Here is a 20,285-nt window from a genome sequence, read left to right as displayed (position 1 = left end):
TAAAATTTAGAATTAAAAAATGGGCTATTTTTATTCTGAAAAATAAAATGTGTATCTCTCAAGTAATTCTCCCTGAATATGAATATGTATATATATTTTTTCTTAACAATGTTTTTCATGGAAATTAAACAACAAGTTTTACAACTTATTATTTAGCTAAAACCTTGTGTTGTTCATTAAGGCACATCTGTATATTTTAATAGCTGAGCGGAGACTGTATGAGTTGATATTCTTCAATAATACTACTGCATAATAATAATATTTTATTGTAGGTACTGCAGTAAGTTCTTTATTTACAACTTTTTGTTGAATTCTCACCACATCTTAAAAGTAGGTACTATGGTTATCTCTATTTCACAGATGAAAAAAGGCAAATAAGTTGCTCAAGGTTATGCGCCCAGTATAATAGAATTAGGATTCAGTTTCTGGCAATTCTGTCTCAGTTTCTACTACTTGAGAATGCTGATGAAAATTAAGAAGCCTAATGCAGGTTTTGTACCTGAATTAGGAGGTTAGGAAATTTAGGTAGAGCTAAGGTTTTTCCTTAAGAAGCAGTTTCTAAGTCTACTCTCATATAGATGGGTGGGTGAAGAAAACTACATTGAACTCTGACAAGTTTTGCTGGAGATAAATTTGTTTTGCATCTCCTAAGCTTCCTTTTTTTTTTTTCTTTTTTATACTTAAGTAATTCCAATCTTCTGAATAACTATTGTTGAATACAATCATTATCTTGGATATTACCACTTTTACTTTTGTTTTATGAATATTAAGCTTTCAGGGAACCAAGTGGCTTTCCTAGGTAGACTGTTATTCTTATAAATAACTGAAATATAAGCAAATTAAATTACTTTAATGCCTTCTATAAAGTCAATTTTTGATGCATGTCTTTTTGAAAATACACAGTTTTAAAGTATTTTCTGCAATTTTCTTGTGAGGCATCATCTATTTGAAATTATTCACTTGAAACTAGGAAAAAATGTTCAGTATGTTTTGCAGCTGGCATTCATGAAAGCTGAAAGAAAGTTGCAGAGCCAATTTCATCATATTATGACACTTACACTTTTGTCAAAATTCTTGCATTTTAATGCTTGTTTGTGCACATTGATTTTGAAATGAACCCAGTAATTTCTGTTTGAAATTGCTTTACTTTTGCTAATAGGAAATAACTAAATTTTATAGGTTCATTTCTATCTATAATAATCTGACTATAAGGAAAATGTACTTAAAATTTTAACAACTTTCTATGTTAATTTTCAGATTGAAGATTTAGAACAGATGTGGAAAGATGTTCACTTCAGAGAAAGGGGTTGTGGAGGAATGGTTGTCAGAGTTTAAGGTAAAATTTGTTTTAATATAATTATTATATTCCAAAGAAGTTTTGTCTGGGGTTTAAATTCTAGTGGCTTTTTTTTTTTATATGACTGAAAAGCTAAATATTTGGGGAAGCAGAAGTATGTCCCAACAAATCTTGATAGGGAATTATTTACACATAGTAATCTTTTCTAGGAGATCAATTCCTTTTTTCTTAAAAGTGGTTCAAACAGTTTGTTTGTTTTCTCCTTTTCATGGCAACACTGCAAAGAATGGTTAATGTCTGCATTTTGATGTCACTTTCTTCAACCACCATCAAATTCCCAACTTGTTAAATGGGAGTGGGCATGAGCAACAGTGAAGAGAAAATGGGAAGATATTCACCCAGTTTTCTACCAGTGGATCTTTCTCTAGTTGGCTAACTCAGTGGCGATATAAGGGGTGTATAACTTTTGGTTAGTTGATGAAAATAAAGCCTGTTTTCTTGCTTCATGACTTGTGTCTCTGATAGCTAAAATTGTGTTGCTTTAACCAGTTAATTGCTTTGTCCTTGTCTTCTGGGTCTCATTGTTACACATAATTATGTGAGCTTCATGATCATGAACCACAGGAATGAAAGATTTGGGCTGCAGCTGTCACTTTTTTTGTTCAGCCCTACTACCCCAAGACCTTCAGGGACAAACATATAGTCTGACAAAGTCAGACTTTCTGGCTTGTTTCAGTGACAGAGATTATATAACAGGTACCAGGCAGCCATTTCACCAAACAAAGGAAAAGATAAAATTGTAGGGTTTAGAGGAAGGGTGGAGTTCAGATGAAATTTAAATGAAGCTGTATTTTGATGGACTTAAAGCAGGGCTATGTGTAAATGGGGTCATATCTGGTCTCAACTTTGAAGTAGACCCAGGGTACTGTTGTCTTGGAAACTACAAAGTTAACATTTATATGGAATGTTGTGTTCAAAAACCCCTCCTCTGAACCATTGTACTTATGTTGGAAATTGAGCCTGCTTCTCTGTATCAAGGTGAAGTAGCCCCTCCAGGCAGAAGTGGGATGTTTCATTCTTACTGATTAATGTTTAAACAGCTATGTTTTTTTTTTTTTTAAATATATTTTATTGATTTTTTACAGAGAGGAAGGAAGAGTGATAGATAGTCAGAAACATCGATGAGAGAGAAACATCGATCAGCTGCCTCCTGCACACCTCCCACTGGGGATGTGCCCGCAACCAAGCTACATGCCCTTGACCGGAATCGAACCTGGGACCCTTCAGTCCGCAGGCTGACGCTCTATCCACTGAGCCAAACCGGTTTTGGCAAAACAGCTATGTTTTTGATATTTCTGATTTTAGACAATAAGACTTCTCAGTGAGTAACAACAGTAGTCACTCAAAAGAGGAGCTTGTTATGATACTTTCGGCTACAGTGTGTCTGAGAGAAACAATATTTCCTATTAAATTTGCAGCTGGCCTTATGGTCGTTGTTACCTCATCCTGATGAATGAATGGCTGAGCAGATTTTTACTTTTTCAACTTTGTAATAGTCAAGAATAGAGTATCCTTCTATGGAACCCCTAAGTAATTATAAAGTAAATTAGAATATTATAAAAGTGCACTGTATAAATTTTGCATATTGTAATAGATTGACTAAATCTTATGTGCTTTTTTTTGATGCATATGTTGTCTTTGTGAATTAAGTGTTCAAGGTGTTTTTAAGTTTTTGTTTTTTTTCTGCTTCAAGAGGGTTCAATATGGTTCATTATATCATGATTTTTTATTTTTTTTTTGCAGTTTGATGGAAATTGTCAAGTTTAACAATTGAGTACCACTTCTAGAACATTCTTATGTTTAATGGTGAAGTCAAATTTGCAAAAGCAAATATAGCCAATTAGCCAATAACTCTTTAATAGGGGAGTTATGGAAAGATATCATGTTGAAAGATAGGGAATAGGAGAGGGGTCAACTATTAAGGCAAATAATTTAAAATAATGACTGAGACCCTTCCCTTCGCCTCTGTTTGTTATTCCCCTTCTCTTCAGGCTTGACTATATAGATACCCTGGGAAGTGTAGCAGTAAGGGCAGTAATGTTCCGAGTGTTTGAGGAAATGGGTTTTTGGAGGGAGGGTTACAGAGATGGCATGTACAAGAGTCAACCAGAGTAGTTACATTGGTAGGTTGGTTACTTTGAGCAAATAAGTAATATGGAGGATAATGGGAGTTAGATTTCTCTGTGTCTGAGAAAGAAATTAGAAACATGGAATGGGGAGAGGCAAGAAAGAACCCTAGAGCCCTAAGGTGTTGTATTGAAATTAGGAGAATTAGGGGAAAGGAAATTTTTCCATTGGCAGGAGAGGACTGAAATCCTGGGCCCCATGAAATAAAAAGTAATTTAATTTAATTTTCCCTAATCCTGCAAGATTAAAATTACCCAATTTTCAGTCAATTTGGTATAGCAAATGTTTTAAATTATTGTCTAGTGTATATAATAGCCAGTTAAAGAGATATTTCCTATTCCTTGGTAATTTGCTATGGGTTCCTGAAAATTATTTTGAGTATTATTTTGAATTATGTTAATGTGTGTTTAATTTGGTTTTCTTTATGTTGGGTAAAGAGATTAAGGTTATCAGGCAAAATCAACAGTATTTTAGAAGTAATAGAATGCAAAAAAGTGCTTTAGAACAAACCTCTTAAGTACTTTTAAAATTAGAGTATCTTGTCTTTGGAAATGATTTGTGATGTTAATTACATTTTTGTTTAAAATTTGGCAAAATTTGAAGACATGCTTCATACTGAAGTATCATTTGGCAGATGGTTTTTTAAAAATGTAAGGATGTGTGATATAGGTTGGGTGGAAGAGAATTAATGAAGATGGACAGATGGCTGGAGAACCAATAAATAAAACAACTCTGTTCAAAAACATTACACATGAGATTAGATTTTTGAGTGATATATCTATAATAATAAAAGGGTAATATGCTAATTAGACCGGACATCATTCCGGACAAAGCCGGGGCCATGGCGAAGCCAGCCTGGGTCCCTGGTGCCTGCAGGCAGCTGGAGCGAAGCCAGCCCAGGTCCCGGTGCCTGTGGGCAGCTGGAGGGAAGCCAGCCCGGGTCCCTGGTGCCGGCAGCGGCGGGGAAGGAAGGCCTACTCTTGCACGAATTTCATGCATCGGGCCTCTAGTACTTATATAAATTCTAGAGACCCAGTGCACAAAATTCGTGCCTGGGTAGGGTCCCTAGTGGCTGCTGGCTGCCGGCCGGGGCCGTCCTTCGTTCTGCACTGCCCCCTGGTGGTCAGCGCATATCATAGTGAGTGATCAAACTCCCAGTGGGTGGAACTCCCGAGGGGACACTTTGCATATTAGGCTTTTATATATACAAGTATATATTTTTAGAAAAGGCCTCTGCTTGGTTTTTTCATTTAAAAAATATTTTTATTGACTTCAGAGAGGAAGAGAGAGAAACATGAATGATGAGAGAGAATCATTGATTGGCTGCCTCTTGCACACCCCACACGGGGATCAAGCCCGCAACCCAGGCATTGTGCCCTGACCAGGAATCGAATCATGACTTCCTGGTTCATAGGTTGACGCTCAGCTACTGAGCCATGCCTGCTGGGGTTTGGTTGTTTAATTTAATAACCATGTGCTAATATGGCCAAAGTCGTCATGATTGGTAAAGTAGTACAAAGTTTCTGAGAAATCAGAAACATCTTGATCTAATTATAATTCTTCTGCTGGGTGGTTTTATGATATTGGGCCAATCACATAACTTTTTTGGGTCTCAGTATTCTCATCAGAAAAATTTAAGTCTAGGTAGTCTGTGAAGATGATTTTAGCTCTTTCTACACCAGGGGTGGGCAAACTTTTTGACTCGAGGGCCACAGTGGGTTCTTAAACTGGACTGGAGGGCCGGAACAAAAGCATGGATGGAGTGTTTGTGTAAACTAATATAAATTCAAAGTAAAGGAGCGGAGGGGAGAGCAAGAGAACCGGATAGAACAGCCGGATCCAGCCCGCGGGCCGTAGTTTGCCCAAGGCTGTTCTACACTGTTCCATGGTCACAGTATGAACTCCCAACTACATAACCTCACTCAACATTCTCTCAAATGTATAAAGATAACTCAATTTGCTTTGTGTGATTTTTCCCCCTTTGGAAGAACCATTTAGTGTATACTTTGGCTTTGGGCTCTCGTTTTCAGTGCACTTGATATACCAACAAAATAATTAGACTGGAACTTCATTATTTTACGATTTCATGAATTTCAACCTCTAGCTTTTTAAAGTTTTTCTTGTACCAAATTATCTTTCAGATTGTATCATTTTTCTTAATGCTATATATAGATTTATCTAGCAGATTTCCAGACTCCAGACTCCTAATTTTTTCAATTTTCTGGTAATCACTGAATCTCAGTGTAACTCAAAATCCAGTCTTATGTGTAATGTTTTTGAACAGAGTTGCTTTATTTATTGGTTCTCTACCCATCTGTCCATCTTCATTAATTCTCTTTCACCTAACCCATATCACATCCTTACATTTAAAAAAACCATCTGCCAAATGATACTTTCTTATGAAGCATCTGTCTTCAAATTTTACCAAGACTAATTTTCCAACATAATTTCCAATAACTGCTTTTTTGTCTCCAGTTCTGCCTTCTAAAAAGTGTGAAAGCTTAACTGGTATTTAAGAAGGCCAGTACTGCCCTAGTTGGTTTGGCTCAGTGGATAGAGTGTTGGCCTGTGGACCCAAGGGTCCCGAGTTCCATTCCGGTCAAAGGCCCATACCTTGGTTGCAAACTCCTCCCCAGCCTGGGCCCTGGTCGGGCACGTGCAGGAAGCAACCAATCCATGTGTTTCTCTCACATCCATATTTCTCTCTGTCTTTCCCTCTCTTTTCCACTCTCTCTAAAAATCAGTGGGGATGGAGCTGCCTGCAGACTGAAGGGTCCTGGGTTCGATTCTAGTCAAGGGCACATGCCTGGGTTGCGGGCTTGATCCCCAGTAGGGGGCATGCAGGAGGCAGCCAATCAATGATTCTCTTTCATCATTGATGTTTCTACCTCTCTCTCCCTCTCCCTTCCTCTCTGAAATCAATAAAAATATATATTAAAAAAAATTTTTAAAAAAATTAGTGGGAAAAAGAAAGGCCAGTACCTTTGAACTGATACAAGTGCAGAAAAATATAAAGATTTGCTGTAACACTATTTAAATCATTAGGGTCTTTTAGATCTTAAGGTTTTCAAAGCACTGTTCGTAAATACAGCAATTATGTTTTCTCCCCTTGTATAAACAAAATTAACTTTTCCTATATTCACAAAATGAAATACAAATAGAATTGTGATAAAATCCAATAGTTCATGGCACTAATTTTTAGGAGACCTATCCTGTCATTTAACAGTAGTAGTTTGGTCCAGGGTATTTTCTAGAGGTTGGCTTTTCCAAAAAGAGCTGTTTTTGTTTGTTTGTTTTGTCTTTGGCTGTTTCACAGAAAATATTTTACCTCATGAGGCTTAATTGGCACATAAACTAAAATTGTAGCTCACATTTTAAATGAATCTTCCATTTTTAGCTTAAATAGTATAATATTGTAATAATCTTTATTTTTTACTAATTTTTTTATGATTTAATTTCAATTCACTCAATTTAAAATTTTATAGTTAGACATACATATGTATGTGTATATAAAATAATGTAGTTTGCATATATAATTCAGGTTCATTTCTATCCAGCGTATTAGAAATCTGCTGTTTATTTGACTATTATTTCCTTTTATATAAATTCCTCCAATATTAGGTTACTCTTGATCAAATAAGGGAAATGAAATGTTGTCTGGAGATCTTTTGTTACATGCTTTTGAAATATTGAAGAATGCCCTAATCTCTTCTTTATGTAAACAGCTGCAGTAAAACTCCTCCCCTCCACCAACACCTGAGAATGGTGGAAGGTTCCCAGATAGTTCACATTTACTTACTACTCTGCTGAACAAAACTATTTTATTAAAATTTAAAACTATCTATTTACTTATATAACCTAAAGTGAGATGTGACCTAATTTTAAAGAATCTACTGGTGTGTAAACAGTGACAATATTCATTTCTTATTCTGTTCATCTATAATAAATTCCTTCAGCAAATGTTTGAGTACCAGGCTTTGTGCTGAGTGCTATGGTTGGAGAGGCAATAAGATAGTTCTTATCCTCAAGGAGCTCACAGTAAAGTGAAAATGAATCAGATATCCTTATTATAAAAATTATGCTGTTTAATTTTCTATGTGTATTTATGCACACATACACCTATGTATACTAACCATAACCTATTTTATTTATTTATTTATTTGTTTGTTTGTTTATTTATTTGTTTGTTTGTTTGTTTTAAAAATATAAATATCTGTATACCATATATTTTTATTGATTTCAGAAGGGAAGAGAGGAGAGATAGATAGAAACATCAACGATGAGAGAGAATCATTATTGGCTGCCTCTTGCACGTCCCACACTGGGAATGGAGCCTGAACCCGAACATATGCCCTGACTCAGAATTGAACCATGACCTCCTGGTTCATGGGTCAATGCTCAACCACTGAGCTACACTGGCTGGGCAACCATAACCCACTTTAAATCATGAAATACTAGGATATGGGACATGTAAAAAATAGTGTATCTTGGAATGACTGTTAGCAATATATTGAGACACTAGTGGCCCAGTGCATGGGTTCGTGCACATTAAAAGAAAAGTAATTAGAAGTAATATTTTAATATCGCTATTCGCCCTTTCTCTATATTAGAAGTGTCAAAGATGAAAGAAAATTAGTAAAATGTATATGAAAATAACATAAATTGAATAATAAATAAACAATAGCAACATGATATAATAACAAAGACATGATATAAAAATAACAAAAACATGATATAAAAACAATATTGATAAAAACAATGACTGATAAATTGATTAAACTTATTCTAATATCTCTCTGTATACCACATTAAGAGTAAAAACACTTTCAGAGTGCTTGACTAATTTCTCTTGTGGTGAAGTATTTACAACTTTAACTTTAACGTCACACTCTTCGAACTTGAGAGAAAGTAACGTATAACTGACCATGTCTGAAAACAGGTTCAAGTAGGAATATTCCTACTCTGTCTAGAGTTTGTCTTTGTGATTTATTAATAGTCATTGCAAATGCTGGCATCATGGGAAACTGTCTTTGAATTAATTTAAATGGGAGGCCAGTGTCAGACAGGACAAATATCACGCATACATGAGTCGTTTATTTTTAAATTGCCAGTGTGCGTCATATGTACCGGCCGGTCAGTTTGGCGGTCGGATGGACGTGTGGTTGGTCACTTAGCCTTATATATATAGAAGAAGATGCGTGTCATATGTACTGGCTGGTTGGACGGACAGACGGGCGCACGGTCGTTGGTCACTCACCCTTATATATATATAGGTATATAGATAATATCTGCTGCTGGATTTTTGTTGATTGATTGCTTGAAGGAAGTAATGTGCATGAGAAAGAATGACTTGGGCCCTAACCGGTTTGGCTCAGTGGATAGAGCATCGGCCTGCAGACTGAAAGGTCCCAGGTTCGATTCCAGTCAAGGGCATGTACCTTGGTTGCGGGCACATCCCCAGTAGGAGGTGTGCAGGAGGCAGCTGATTGATGTTTCTCTCTCATCAATGTTTCTGACTCTCTATCCTTCTCCCTTCCTCTCTGCAAAAAATCAATAAAATATATTAAAAAAAAAAGAAGAATGACTTGGAAGACAGACATGTTGTTAAGGAAGGGGTATTTTCTAGGATAGGTTTTTATCCTTTGTTATGAAGTGTTCTGTTTTTGCTTTTCAGATTTTCCTACTACTTTTATTCTAAACCATCTGACTTACTCCTGGAGTTTTATCTCTTCTCATTCCTCTATGGTCATGGTGTCCTTTCTGAATGGGTGATGCTGGAAAGCTGTGATTAGTTGTCTATATTTTGAATGTCATGAGGCAAACTGGTTTGTTGGTAGTGTGCTTACCTTGTTCTGCAGTTCTGAGAAAATTTCTCCCCAATTTTATAAAGGAGAACAGCCTTACCTAATTTAACAGTCACAATATGTAACTCAGAAGAGTTACTCTGATAATGATCTGTAGCTTTCAGGTTTGAAACATTCAATCCTTATACAACAATGTTTATTAATATAATGTTTATTAAAAAGCAGGATTTTGAAAAAAGCAGGATCAATATGGCTAATGAGATTTTTAACTTATATAATACTACAGAAAAATGTATCTCTGGCTTTACACATGGTTTGTATTCTCATTTTTTACCCTACACTGTGATTAATGGTGAAGTGTTGATGTTAATTTACATCTCTGTTGATAAGAGGACTAAACATATTTTTGGTTTTATTTTTGCAATTATTTTTTTGAGAAATAATTCACACAACAATTTTTTTTGTCTTAAGGTGACAATGTGATTTTTAGTATATTCATAATGCTGTGCAACTAACACTAGCATCAAATTCTAGGACATTTCCATCACCCTAAAAAGAAGCTCCGTACCTGTTAGCCACTTTCAACTCTCCCATCCCCCAATCTCTGAAAACAACTGGTCTACCTTCTGTCTATGGATTTGCCTATTCTGGACATTTCATAAAAATAAAATGTATTTTTTATTTTGTTTAGACACTACCAGAAGCATCTTTACCAAATTATGCCACAAATTTGAAAGATAAGAGTTCTTTAGTTTCATCTCTTTATAAAGTTATCCAGGAGCCACAAAGTGAGGTAAGTACTCTTACAGTTTATTGTACTAGAACTATTGATTGTACTAGTACAGTTGATTGATTTTAAAATTTTTATTGTGAAGTATAACATATATAAAAGAGTAAGAAAAATATGTGTTTAGACAACTATAGTGTACATTATTAGTGTTTAACTGATTGCCTTTGAGAAATGGGGTAAGAGAAGAATACCGTATGTTCAAAAATGGCAGAGTAAAAAAACATTTATAATAAAATGAACTCCAGTGTACCCACCCCCAGGCCAAGAAATAGAATTATTACCAAAATCCAAAAGCCATTTCTGAACATGTTCCTCCTTATCTCTCTCTATCTTGCTTGAGGTAGCCTAGAAAAGTCTGGGTCACTACATTCATCTACTCCTTTGGCAAATATTTGTGTCCACTATGAGCCAGCCGCAATGCTAGGCAATAGAAAATCAAAGATAAGTAGCATCTTTCAAAGATGAGTAGTATTCCTCTCAAAAGAGGAAAGAGTAGAAAGTAAGTAAACACATACTTCCAAGGCAATTCTTAACTGGTGCTAGATGGATATGCTTGAATTTGCCAGGTGTACAAGATAAAAGACCATTCTAAGCCGTAGGGATAATTTACAGAGGCCTGAAAAAAATGTAAGGCATTTCAGGAAAGGCAAGCACCGGCTGGTGTGTTCCCCAGTCCTTCTTTCTTTTCTCTTGCTTCCATCTCCTTTTCTTTCTTTCTTGGTAGCAAATTTAGTTCGAAGGTGCTAAAATGATCTGTATTCCAGATTCTGATGCTTATAAATCCCATCATTCATAATAGAAATAGAAAAGGGTTAGAAATAGTGTTGACAATAAAAAGGCATGGCATTTAGAAAAAAAGCAATTACATAGGCTAATGCAGTAGTTAAGAGAGGTTAAGACTGGTAGGAACTGAGGCTGGAAAGATAGATTGGGTTGTAACTATTGTGGATCTTGAAATCTATCATAAACAGTCTAGACTTTCTTTGCACTGAAGGGATGACTTGATTAGATTATTCTTTTAAGAAAGTGGCTAGGTGGCGGATATATTTGGAGGATGGAAAAGTTCAAAACAAGAGACTAGGAAGCTATGAAAGTAGCCTAGGAGGGAGCTGTTGAGAACCTGAGCTGTGCCAGTTAGAATGGAAAGAGGGGGAATAGAGGGGAGGAATATGAGACATGTGGTTCTTTTGTACTTGATTTTGGTAGAAGACATGATATGCTCTAATACCATGAGTATTATTATTATTCAGTGCTAAAATAACTTATACTTTGGAGTTCAGTCCTATATAGACCTATGTGCCTTTGGGATGAAACTATCAGAACTAGAGTCTTTGGTTATTTGAGTAGTTCACCTCTTTTGGAGGGGATCTGGAATAACCCAGCTTCTGCTGACTGTGCTATAAAGTGCATCATGAATTTTAAGTGCTGAAGGAAAGATTAGGAGTATAGTGACAAAAATGTTTACTGGAATAACTGAATAGAATAATCATATTTTGCTTGTCCCTTCCCCCTCCCCAAAGCTTCTTAATTTTTATAGTTTGTGTAAGTTGTTTCTTGAAGAGTTTTAGTTTTTAATGTTTGGGTAAAAGCTGTTTTAAAGTTTTCCATATTTAGTTGAGAATTATTTTACCAAGTAGAATAAGTGTAGCTATGTGCTTTATAATTTTTTAAGCAAGTTAAATCTTATTTATCATTTTATGCTTAATATTTTTGAAAGACTTAAAAATTATTCTTTTGATGAACTGTGTTTTAACCAGGCTACTTTGGATAGAGTTTTAAGGTAAATTTCTGATAGGCTAGTTTGGTTCATAGCATTTCTTTTATTCAAATTAACAGTGAAAACAGCTCTAATGGTTTATAGCACTATTTCTCAAACTGTGATGAAAGACCAGTTTTTAAAAGTTTTCTAATATGTCACAGAATATGTATACCTAATGGTCATGGTGAACATGCAACTCACATCACATGTGAGGACCCACACAGATTTGATCAACCCTAACTAATCTGTACTCTGAATAAGTCTGCTGATCATCCACTTGGATGTTGTAGCAATATCAAGTTGCTATAAAAGTTTCCTCCTTTCGGTTTCTGTATTTATATTGTTGGGGACTGGTAACAGTTTGTTGATGGTTTTCAGTCCATGGACCACACATTTAGAAGCACTGATTTAGGAGGTTTTGCATATAATTTTGTTTTATGGTTTTTGCCTGATTAATGTGGTAAAGGCAGTGTGTAATCCGTATTCTTTTTTAAAAAATTCTTTGTTGTTGAAAGTATTACATATGTCTCCTTTTTCCCCCCAATGACCTCTCCCCGGCTGTTTCCACCCCTAGCATATGCCCTCACCCCTCTACAGTCTGTGTCCATCAGTTATGCTTATATGCATGCATATAAGTCCTTTGGTTGCTCTCTTAACCTCCCCCCACATCTTCCCTCTGAGGTTGAATGGTCTGTTTGATGCTTCTGTGTCTCTGGATCTATTTTTGTTCATCAATTTATGTTGTTCGTTATATTCCACAAATGAATGTGATCATGTGATATTTATCTTTTTCCGACTGGCTTATTTCGCTTACCATAATGCTGTCCAGGTCCATTCATGCTGTTGGAAATGGTAAGAGTTCCTTCTTTTTTATTGCAGCGTAGTACTCTATTGTGTAGGTTTACCACAGTTTTTTAATCCACTCATCTGCTGATGGGCACTTAGGCTGTTTCCAAATCTTAGCAATGATAAATTGTGATGCTGTGAACATAGGGGTGCATATATCCTTTCTGATTGGTGTTTCTGATTTCTTGGGATATACTAGTATCTCTAGAAGTGAGATTACTTGGTCAAATGGGAGTTCCATTTTTAATTTTTTGAGGAAACTCTATACTGTTTTCCACAGTGGCTACACTAGTCTGCATTCCCACCAGCAGTGCACGAGAGTTCCTTTTTCTCCACATCCTCACCTGCACGTGTCATTTGTTGATTTGTTGATGATTGCCATTTTGACAGGTGTGAGATGGTACCTTATTGTCGTTTTGATTTGCATCTCTCAGATGATTAGTGACTGAGCATGTTTTCATGTGTCTCTTGGCCTTCTGTGTGTCCTCTTTTGAAAAGTGTCTATTTAGATCCTTTGCCCATTTTTTGATTGGATTGTTTATCTTCCGTTTAAGTTGTATGAGTTCCCTACAAATATTGGAGATTAAAACCTTGTTGGATAAAACATTGACAAATATGTTCTCCCATGCTGTAATCCATATTCTTAAAAGACAACTCAGCCCAGCTGATGTGGCTCAGTGGCTGAGCACCAACCTATGAACCAGGGGGTCACGCACAGTTTGATTCCGGGTTGTGGGCTTGGTCCCCAGTAGGAGTCGTGCAAGAGGCGGCCGATCAATGAGTCTCTCATCATTGGTGTTTCTATCTTTCTCTCCCTGTCCCTTCCTCTCTGAAAAAAATCCTATATAATAAAAGCCTAATATCCTAAGTGTCCGGTCAATCGTTCAACTAATCAAAGCATAATATACCAATGATATGCTAAGGTCACTCAACCACTTGCTATGACGTGCACTGACCACCAGGGGGCAGACAGTTGACCGGTCAACCAGTTGCTATGACGTGCACTGACCACCAGGGGCAGATGCTCTGACCGGTAGGTTAGCTTGCTGCTGGGGTCCTGCTGATCGGGACTGAGCGAGATGGGCCGGACATGCCCTGGAGCCCTCCCGTGGTCCCTCCCCGGCTGGCCAACCTCCTGCATCTCTCCCCGGCCCTGATCGTGCACTGGTGGGGTCCCTCAGCCTGGCCTGCACCCTCTCGCAATCTGGGACCCCTCGGTGGATGTTGGAGAGCCGGTTTCGGCCCATCCCTCTGGCCAGGCTGAAGGACCCCACTGGTGCATGAATTCATGCACCAGGCCCCTAGTATATATATAAACATCCATTATAAATTAGTTTCTGTTCATTACAAGTATTGGTAGTTTTTGAAAATATGTTTAGTAACTTGACTTAAATTTATTGCCTGATGGTGTGAAAAATGACTACTCTGAATCTCTTCACATATTTGTTTATGACTGTGTGTGATCACTGAATATGCTTTATAATAATACTTACATACAAGGGTCTCTTATCTTGACTTTCTGATTTTAAAAATGTCTATTATACAGATAGCTCAGAGGTTGTGGTGGGAGAGGAAAGGTTATACAGATAATTTCCAAATCATGTTTAAAACAAAATGACAACAATGTTTAGATTATCCAGTGCAATTAACCATGGTTACAATAGGGATGTAGATCTAAGGGCTCTGTAATTATTCAGCTATTGCACACACCAGTCATTGTTGTCAAATGTTGCCTAATTCTAAACTTAGGAGGTGACAGTAACTACCTAGGATTCCCACTTCAATTTCTCCAACCCTGTAGCCAATTATTTATATAGTGGCATTTTTTTAATTAGGAAGAAAGGGTATTAAAGATATTAAGGAGGAACTATGTCCTAGTTATTTTAAGAAGTTAAAAAGATATGGTTTTAATAACAATGCTAACTTAGAGTTATAAAATATTTTAAAGTTTATAAAGTGCTTCTATATACACTTGCTTTGCTTGAGCCTTCCAATAGAGTTCAAAATTTTACTAAATAGTTTAGCAATGAGTAGTTTTGCTCTCCCCCACAAAACAATGGGAAACACATTTATATATTTCAGTAATTACCAATCAAAGAAAAACTTTTATATTTTATATATCAATGTTTTTCAAATACAGTCCAATCTTTGAATTAACATTTTGCCCTGTTCCAGTTGCTAGAACCTGTCTGTCACCAGCTCTTTGAATTCTATCGCAGTGGAGAGGAGAAGTTACTTCGATTTACACTGCAGTTTCTTCCAGAACTGATTTGGTGCTACCTAGCCGTCTCAGCGAGCAGAAATGTGCACAGCAGTGGATGCATTGAAGCTCTTCTTCTAGGGGTTTACAATTTGGTTTGTATTTAATGTGGTTAACAAAATGTTTTTTGGAAAAAGCAAATGCATAACATTATCAGCAAAAGCAAATAGCAACTACTTTTCATGTTTGTAAATCTAATATTTGTTTTTTTTGTACATCAAATGATTCAGCTCATTCTTCCAAACATAACTTTATGAGGTTGAGGGCTATATGGGCATACATATAATCTTCTATATATATATAAAAGGCTAATATGCAAAGTGTCCCTGTGAGTTTGACCAGGAGACCAGGAGCTTGATCGCTCGCTATGACGTATGCTGACCACCAGGGGCTGACGCGGAATGAAAGAAGGTCCTGGCCAGTAGCCAGCAGCTGGGGTAGGGAGGCCCTGGCCGGCCCTGATCACTGGCCAGGCCTAGGGACCCTACCTGTGCATGAATATCGTGTATCGAGCCTCTAGTTATGTAAATAAATCTTTTGGGATTGACTGAAGACTGAAAATAAGAGCAATTCTTTTATAGAGGTATCTGAAAATATCATTATTGAATTTAAAAGTTTTTAAACTTAAAATCTATTGTCTATAAATTGTTTGTGACCTTCACAAAAAGTTTAGGAGAAAAAAATTTAGTCTAACATCTACCACTAATAGTTCTGTAAAATCTGGACTGTTTCCAGAGTTTATAACATTGATTTAACATGTAGTTTGAATTACTAGTAGTGTTTGTATATTAATTAGTATGACATTCTAGATACTTAAGATTTCTACTTTTTAAAATGGAAAAGAAAGTAAGAACTTTTTCTTGACATATTTCATAACTGTGTAAATTGATTTAGAAAATGTAACTTTTTACATTAAAAAAATTAATGACTATTAAGATTACATCTATATGTCAGCCATCCTTGAAATTATGTTACTTATATTTAATTTTTTATGCTACTTAAATTTTAAAAGGTGAAAGATTTATGCAATCTGAAGAGAAACCAGAGTATTATATTACTTATATTTTAAAAGTGGAAGGTTAACTCCAAATGTTTCTCAATAATTTATGATGGATTATCATAATTTAAGATTTCAGTTGACTTTAAAATTCTTTTCTTTTCCGGTCATACTTGAGAATAAAAATTTAAATTTAACTTTTAAATTTATGTGCAAAACATAAATATTTTAATATACTTTCTTTTACTTTTGTAGGAAATAGTTGACAAACAAGGACATAGCAAAGTATTGAGTTTTACGATTCCATCTTTATCCAAACCATCTGTATATCATGAAGTAAGAGGCATTTTATCAAAGTATGCTTATTATTGTTAAGATTTGAAGTTGCTATAAATTGGGGTCTGGTTATTGAGACAAAGTTTTTGATCAATTTATTAGTACTGTAAGTATAAAACACTAAAGTATTTGCTATTTTCAAATTTGAAATGAGAATTCAAAATCATTAAGCTCTAAAATCTGATTCTTAAGAAATCTATTTAAAGTATTCATTTTGAAATATTTTTCTCTTCTTCCAATGGATAAGACTAGTCTATTTTTTTTGGTAGCAATTATGTATTTTCCAAAGTTTTATGTAGAATTTTTGAAGTTAAACTATTATTTCTATTTGTAGTTTGTTTGTTATTCTTTGAGCAGAAAATTTAGTAGACAATCTGAATATTTTTAAGATATATGATTTCATGGCAATTATTCTTAGTGGTATATGTATTCTAAGTATCACATTTTTAACAGAAAGGTTTTTATTTCTTCTTTATTCAAATGTCCTTTTTTTTTTTTTTTTTTAAGCCTTCCAGCATTGGGTCCATGGCTCTGACTGAGAGTGCACTATCCCAGCATGGTTTGTCAAAAGTTGTGTACAGTGGACCTCACCCCCAAAGGGAGATGCTAACAGCACAGAATAGGTATGCTGTAGAGACATAACCTATACTACCACACTGATTAAAAACATTATTTCAGTAGGCTTATAAATAATGTTTAATGAGTTGTGTATAACAATTTTTTATTTAATTTATTTTTTTGTGTGCCAATGTCTTTATATTTTTTTTAATTTAATAAATCTTTATTGTTCAGATTATTACAATTATTCCTCTTTTTTCCCCCATAACTCCCCTCCACCCGGTTCTCATCTCACCCTCTGCCCTTACCCCCTCCCACTGTCCTCATCCATAGGTATACGATTTTTGTCCAGTCTCTTCCTGCACCCCCCACACTCCTTCCCCCCTGAGAATTGTCAGTCCACTCCCTTTCTATGCCCCTGATTCTATTATATTCACCAGATTATTCTGTTCATCAGATTTTTTTATTCACTTGATTTTTGATTCACTTGTTGATAGATATGTATTTGTTGTTCATAATTTTTATCTTTACCTTTTTCTTCTTCTTCCTCTTCTTAAAGAATACCTTTTAGCATTTCATATAATACTGGTTTGGTGGTAATGAACTCCTTTAGCTTTTTCTTATCTGACCTTCCATTCTGAATGATAGCTTTGCTGGGTAGAGTAGTCTTGGTTGTAGGTTCTTGCTGTTCATCATTTTGAATATTTCCTGCCACTCCCATCTGGCTTGCATAGTTTCTGTTGAGAAATCAGCTGACAGTCATATGGGTGCTCCCTTGTAGGTAACTAACTGTTTTTCTCTTGCTGCTTTTAATATTCTCTCTTTGTCTTTGCTCTTGGCATTTTAATTATGATGTGTCTTGGTGTGGTCCTCTTTGAATTCCTTTTGTTTGGGGTTCTATGCGCTTCCTGGACTTGTAAGTCTATTTCTTTCACCAGGTGGGGGAAGTTTTCGGTCATTATTTCTTCAAATAGGTTTTCAGTATCTTGCTCTCTCTCTTCTTCTGGCACCCCCATAATTCTGAGGTTGGTACGCTTGAAGTTGTCCCAGAGGCTCCTTACACTATCTTCATATTTTTTTATTCTTTTTTCCTTTTGCTTTTCCTGTTGAGAGTTTTTTGCTTCTTTGTATTTCAAATCTTTGACTTGATTCTTGCAATCCTGTAGTCTGCTGTTAGATCTCTGTATCATATTTTTTATTTCAGTCAGTGTATGCTTAATTTCTAGTTGGTCCTTTTTCATATCCTCGAGAGTCTCGCTAAATTTATCGGCCTTTTCTAGAAAATTCTTGAAAAACCTTATAACCATGGTTTTGAACTCTATATCCAGTCATTTGTTTTCCTCCATTTTTTTCATTTGTGATCTGTTTCTTTGTCTCTGCATTTTGCTTGCTTCCCTGAGTTGATAGAGTAGCTTTGTGTGCTAGGTGTCCTATATGGCCCAGTGGCTCAGCCTCCCCAGTTACCTGAGGTGGACACTCTTGGCGCACCCCTTTGTGGGCTGTGTGCACAGTCTTGTTGTAGTTAAGCCTTGATTGTTGTTGGTATCCCTTGGAGGAATTGACCTCCAGGCCAATTGGCTGTGAGGATCAGCTGTGTCTATGCTGGGAGAACTTCTGTGCTGGAGACACCCTTATGAGACAAGACTTGCAAAAGCCTCTGTGCTCAGCTTGGATGGGGCAGAGTCTCAGGGTAGAGCAGACAGCATTGGTTTTCGTCAGCCCCACCCTAATAGGCCCCTGTGTCTCAGTGTCCCATGGTAATTGCTGCAAGCACCTCTGAGAGAAAGCCGCCCTCGAGTTCCGCCCGCTGCCAGACAGTCTTTCTCCCCGAATGAGTCTGGGTCCCCAGAGTCTCGCCTGGAACTGGAGTTCAGTGCAGTCAGAAGCTTTTGTCTGCCCTCCCGCTTGAGAAAGCCAGCCGTGCCCTCAGTTGCCCGCCCTCTCCGTGCGCGCGCCTCGGTACCTCTGCCTTCCGCAGTTCCTCTGAGTCTCAGTGTGCTTTTCTCTTTCCTGAGAGTCCAGTTTCACCCCGAATGAGTCTGGGTCCCCAGAGTCTCGCCTGGAACTGGAGTCCAGCGCAGTCAGGAGCTTTTGTCTCCCTCCCGCTTGAGAAAGCCAGCCGCGCACTCAGTTGCCAGTCCTCTCCGCCCGCATGTCTCCGTACCTCTGCCTCCTGCAGCTCCTCTGAGTCTCAGCGTGCTTTTCTCTTTACTTCTAGTTGTAGAATTTCCACTCAGCCAGCCTTCCTGTGGTTCTGGATGATGTTCATTTTGTCTTTCAATTGTAGTTTTGAAATTGTTGCGCAAGGCAGCAGTTTAGGTATTTACCTATGCCGCCATCTTGGTTTTTCCCCTGTATAACAATTTTTTAAAATATTGAGTCATTGTACAAGAGAAAAAAACCGTATTCCCAATTTGCCACTTATCCTTTGCATTAGATGTCATTGGAAACGTCGAATTTTTAAGATAATTTTAATGTGACTGTTACTTGGGAAGTCTTTTTTCTTTTTGGAGTTTTGTATTATTATTGTTGTGATTATTTTATATAGGTTTATTCTGTAACATACCTCTCCCCAGTGCCTGCTTAATTTAATTATGATTGACTTAAAATTTTAAAGATTTGTAAATATTCTTTTGGTTTATCTTTAGGTTTGAAGTATTGACATTCCTTTTGTTGTGTTACAATGCTGCCTTAACCTATATGCCCAGTGTTTCTCTTCAATCATTGTGTCAGATTTGTTCAAGGTAAATTAAAATTTAAATGTTTTTAATATTGAAATATATGAATCTAGGGTTGCTAGTTTGTTATATATCTAAGTTGTTTTTGTTTTATTTTATTATTTGTTTAAAACTTTTTTTATTGATTTGCAAGAGAAGGTAGGGAGAGAGAGAAAGAGAAACATCGATGTGAGAGAGCAACATTGATCAGCTGCCTCTCAACGAGGGATCAAAGCTGCAACCTTGGTCTATGCCATGACGGAATTGAACATTGATCAGTTGCTTCCCACATGAGCCCCAATCAGGGGTCACACTGGCAACCTTGGTATGTGCCCTGACAGGGAATTAAACCCACCACATTTTGGCGTACGGGATGACGCTCCAAGCAACTGAGCCACACCAGTTAGGGGTATTTAAAATGTTAAATAAGTTGCACTAGCTGGTTTTGCTCAGTGGATAGAGCGTCGGCCTGCGGACCAAAGGGTCCCAGGTTCGATTCTGGCCAAGGGCATATACCTCACTTGCAGGCTCCTCCCCGGCCTGGGCCCTGGTTGGGGTGTGTGTAGGAGGCAACCAATTAATGTGCCTCTCTCACATTGATATTTCTATTTGACTTTCCCTCTCTCTTCCACTCTCTATGAAAATCAATGGAAAAATATCCTTGGGTGAGGATTAAAAATTGGGAAATAAGTTAAATAAGTTAATATGAAGTTTGCCTAGCCAACACATAGAAA

At 36.7% G+C, this 20,285-nt stretch overlaps 1 protein-coding gene across 3 annotated transcripts in view; it reads left to right on the top strand.

Moving 5' to 3' along the window:
• HYCC1 (hyccin PI4KA lipid kinase complex subunit 1) overlaps positions 1 to 20,285 on the top strand; it is a 63,977-nt gene that overhangs the window by 18,776 nt on the left and 24,916 nt on the right. For 2 of the 3 annotated variants that reach the window (XM_080664063.1, XM_080664065.1), the window contains exons 2-7: positions 1,258 to 1,336; positions 9,980 to 10,081; positions 14,859 to 15,038; positions 16,196 to 16,276; positions 16,784 to 16,899; positions 19,483 to 19,578. In XM_080664063.1, coding sequence (XP_080520189.1) covers positions 1,286 to 1,336; positions 9,980 to 10,081; positions 14,859 to 15,038; positions 16,196 to 16,276; positions 16,784 to 16,899; positions 19,483 to 19,578 — 626 coding nt within the window. In that variant the 5' untranslated portion in view covers positions 1,258 to 1,285. The remainder of the gene's footprint in view (positions 1 to 1,257; positions 1,337 to 9,979; positions 10,082 to 14,858; positions 15,039 to 16,195; positions 16,277 to 16,783; positions 16,900 to 19,482; positions 19,579 to 20,285) is intronic. The other variant, XM_080664064.1, reaches the window with a different exon arrangement.

Source organism: Plecotus auritus, assembly GCF_963455305.1.
Source record: "Plecotus auritus genome assembly, chromosome: 4".
In the NCBI taxonomy this organism is placed as follows: domain Eukaryota; kingdom Metazoa; phylum Chordata; class Mammalia; order Chiroptera; family Vespertilionidae; genus Plecotus; species Plecotus auritus.
The sequence above is the reverse complement of the archived record's forward strand: the minus strand, read 5'-3'. Positions and strand labels throughout refer to the sequence as shown.